This window comes from Saimiri boliviensis, chromosome Y (genome assembly GCF_048565385.1).
Source record: "Saimiri boliviensis isolate mSaiBol1 chromosome Y, mSaiBol1.pri, whole genome shotgun sequence".
Classification (NCBI taxonomy): domain Eukaryota; kingdom Metazoa; phylum Chordata; class Mammalia; order Primates; family Cebidae; genus Saimiri; species Saimiri boliviensis.
In genome coordinates, this window is record NC_133471.1 from 12,288,190 (window position 1) to 12,291,465 (window position 3,276).

At 32.7% G+C, this 3,276-nt stretch overlaps 1 protein-coding gene across 1 annotated transcript in view; it reads left to right on the forward strand.

The window, feature by feature from the left end:
- Window positions 1–2,336: 2,336 nt before the first annotated feature.
- LOC141583025 (testis-specific chromodomain protein Y 1-like) overlaps window positions 2,337–3,276 on the forward strand; it is a 1,742-nt gene continuing 802 nt past the window's right edge. The window contains exon 1 of the mRNA XM_074392447.1: window positions 2,337–3,276. This exon is cut by the window's right edge and continues 802 nt beyond it. Coding sequence (XP_074248548.1) covers window positions 2,456–3,276 — 821 coding nt within the window. The 5' untranslated portion in view covers window positions 2,337–2,455.

Sequence of the window (3,276 nt, forward strand, 5' to 3'; positions counted from 1 at the left end):
ATATATATATATATATATATATATATATATATATATATATATATATATATATATATTCAGTCAACTAAAAATTGAAATATATAACTTATTTACTGTCATTCCAGTTTTTCAAAATTCTAATTAGTTCTATTACAATGTCTCAAATGAATTCTTGCTAAGATGTCCAAGTTACTATAACTTCTTCAAAAATGAATGCCTTTTATTTTTATTTAATTACATTTTACGTCTTGTTTCATGCCATATATGCAGGTTTATTTTATTTTTAAACTCTTTTCTCCCTTCTCCTACAGATCTTAGTGTGTGTTGTTCCCCTTCATCATCTATCTGTCTTCAGTGTTCAGTTCCAATGCATGAACTTATATATGCAGTGTTTGGTTTCTTTATGTTTATTTGTTTCTGTGCTAGTTTGCAGAGGAGAATGGCTTCCAGCTACATCCATGTCCCTTCATAGTACCTTAATTTTATTCTTTTTTAATACGTCATACAATTTCATTGTGTATATGTTCCACACTTTCTTTATCCACTCTGTTATTGATGGGCATTTGGGCCAATTCCATGTCTATATATGACATATATGGGATGTTACTATTAAGGCATATGATCACAATAGATAATATATACTACAATAAACATATTGTTTTATATATGTGGGTGCTTATTATATGTTACATATCGTATATGTATGATATGAACTTTAAAAATTTGGATAACAAACATATTTCTGCTAATGCAACATATATGCCAATGTCTTGATTTCACACTGCTTGCAATAATGTGTCTAAAGTGAATAGATATCCCTTAGTATATTAAACCAAATGTAAATTTTGTCTTTCTATTTTGGGCATTGAATAGCAACATACTAATTGTGGAGAAAAAAAAAGAAAAACAAACAAACAAACAAACAAAAAAAAAAACAAGCTCTATATTGGTAGGCGGTGTGCCTTTTGGAGAAGTTTCCAGTGTCAAGAACAGAGCCTACAGTCAGATGCCTAAATGGGAATTATGAAACAAACTGTGATCCAAGTGTAAAAGAGTTTAATGTTGTATAAATTTATTTTCTTTTGGAATTTATCTTAACATTTTCATGTATTTTTTCTACTACTTTACTTTCCTCATTCATTTACCTTTATTTTCTCTTACTGTCTAATATGGATTTTTGTGAGTATATTTACATTTTATTATTTTGGAACAAGATAGACATACATAATTCTAGTCAAAGATGCTCACTATAAAACTTATATAAAGTATTTTTTAAACAATACAAAATACTAGAATATTAACGTTACTCAACAACTTTAGAAAAAGCATAAACGTAACTCTGACCATAATCCTTGAAATATTGATTTTTGTTTGGCTTGCTTATTTTAATATTTTAGCTATTTTCATCATGTCATAAGGAAAATATTTATGCTCAATGTGTATGCATAACATAGTGTGTAAATGCACATATGTGCATATGTATTATGTATGCCTTCCAGCAGTACTCAAGATTAGCTTTTTTTCAAATGCCATGGATTGAGCTTTCTCTCTTGATATCTCCAAATAGAGGTTGCCTAGTTCAATTTTCTATATTAATGTTTTACAGAAATATTGAAAATGTAGTAAGAAAGAAAAGGGAAGTAAGAGAAAATATAGGGTTTAGATTCTAATCTTTGAGTAACTGAACTGACTTGAGTTTTTTAATAGTTAGCTTGAATAGTGAGGAAGAAATCATGACATTCCCAAATGAAATCTGGGGACTTTTTATTTAGTAGATGATCCTTTAAGAAATGCTTTATGGGGTTACTTTATGGTAAAGTGAACAGATACTACATAGCAATATAAATAAATAAAAATTAAAATAAAGAGAAATAGATAAACAATTATAAAACAAAAAAAAATAAATAACAATGTGTAGCTCCACAATTTGTTCTACATATAATTTGAAATACTAATATAGTTAATATAAAGTTATCACTAAAATTTACATGTATTTTTGACATACAATAATTACAGTATAATTTTGATAACTGAATAAGTAAAATAAAGGGGACCAACATATAGAGAAGTATGTGTTTTCATGTTGTCACAGGTAAGCTAGTATAACTTTAAAAACGTTATAACTTCAGAATGTTCAATACAATTGTCATGGCAACGACAAAAGAGAGTAACAGGCAGGTAGAAAGCTTTGAGCACTCTGTAAGAGTAGGAGCTGTGGATTTAGCTAATCTTACCTGAAGCTACCTAGCAAGCTATCTTGGCATCATAAGACCAAGTCCAATCTGTCCCACCACAGAGTAAATGTAAGAGGGTAAGGCTCTCTGACTGCTTCTTCACACAACTTTGGCCACGAAGTGGAAGAGACTCATCCATACCTAGCACCTGGTGAAGCACTGAAGGCAGAAAGATGTGGCTATGATGAGACCCAACTGAATAAAGGTAGGCACAGCAACTGCCCAATTCTGTCTATTTCTTCATGGCTTCCCAGGAGTTTGAGGTGGAAGCTATTGTTGACAAAAGACAAAACCAAAAAGGGAAGACAGAGTATTTGGTTCGGTGGAAAGGTTATGACAAACAGGATGACACTTGGGAACCAGAGCAGAACCTCACAAACTGTAGAGAATGTATTTGTGACTTTATCAGACGACAGACTGAAAAACAGTCAAAATGGACATGGACCAGAACACGTGGAATTTCTTCAAACAATGTAAGGAAACGAGCTTCCAGAACTTCCACATATAGCTTTTCTAAGAACTCTCCTAAAATGCCATTGACTGGCAAACACCACAAATCCAAAAACAACAACTTGTTTGCTGCCAGAGAGAACATTAGAGAAAACACAGCTTCACTTCTCCCTCACTCCAAAAATTTGAAACAGAAAAATTCAACTATCAAGACACTTGTACCTCATAGTCCAGTTAATGACCAGGACACAGTTAGGTCTTTTCTGAAACCTGAGAAACTAGATCCTGTTGCACCAGTTCAGGAGGACAAGGTGGCGTTCAAGGTGGCAGCAGAGAAACCGATCAGAATTTCATCAGATTCTGACACACAAGAGGCTAGAATAGAAAACAGGACCCAGACACAACCACTCATGTCTCAGATGTCTGACTCAGTTACTGCTTCCATGGCCACAGAGTCAGATAAGAAAGAAAGTATAGTGGTATTAATGGACCCTTCAGCAGCCAATGGAACAACAAACATGCATACGTCTGTTTCAAGAGTGAGAGGTGGAAAAAGAGAGATTATTGATGATAGAAAAGACCAGCCTTTTATCAAGAGGATGTATTTCACCAT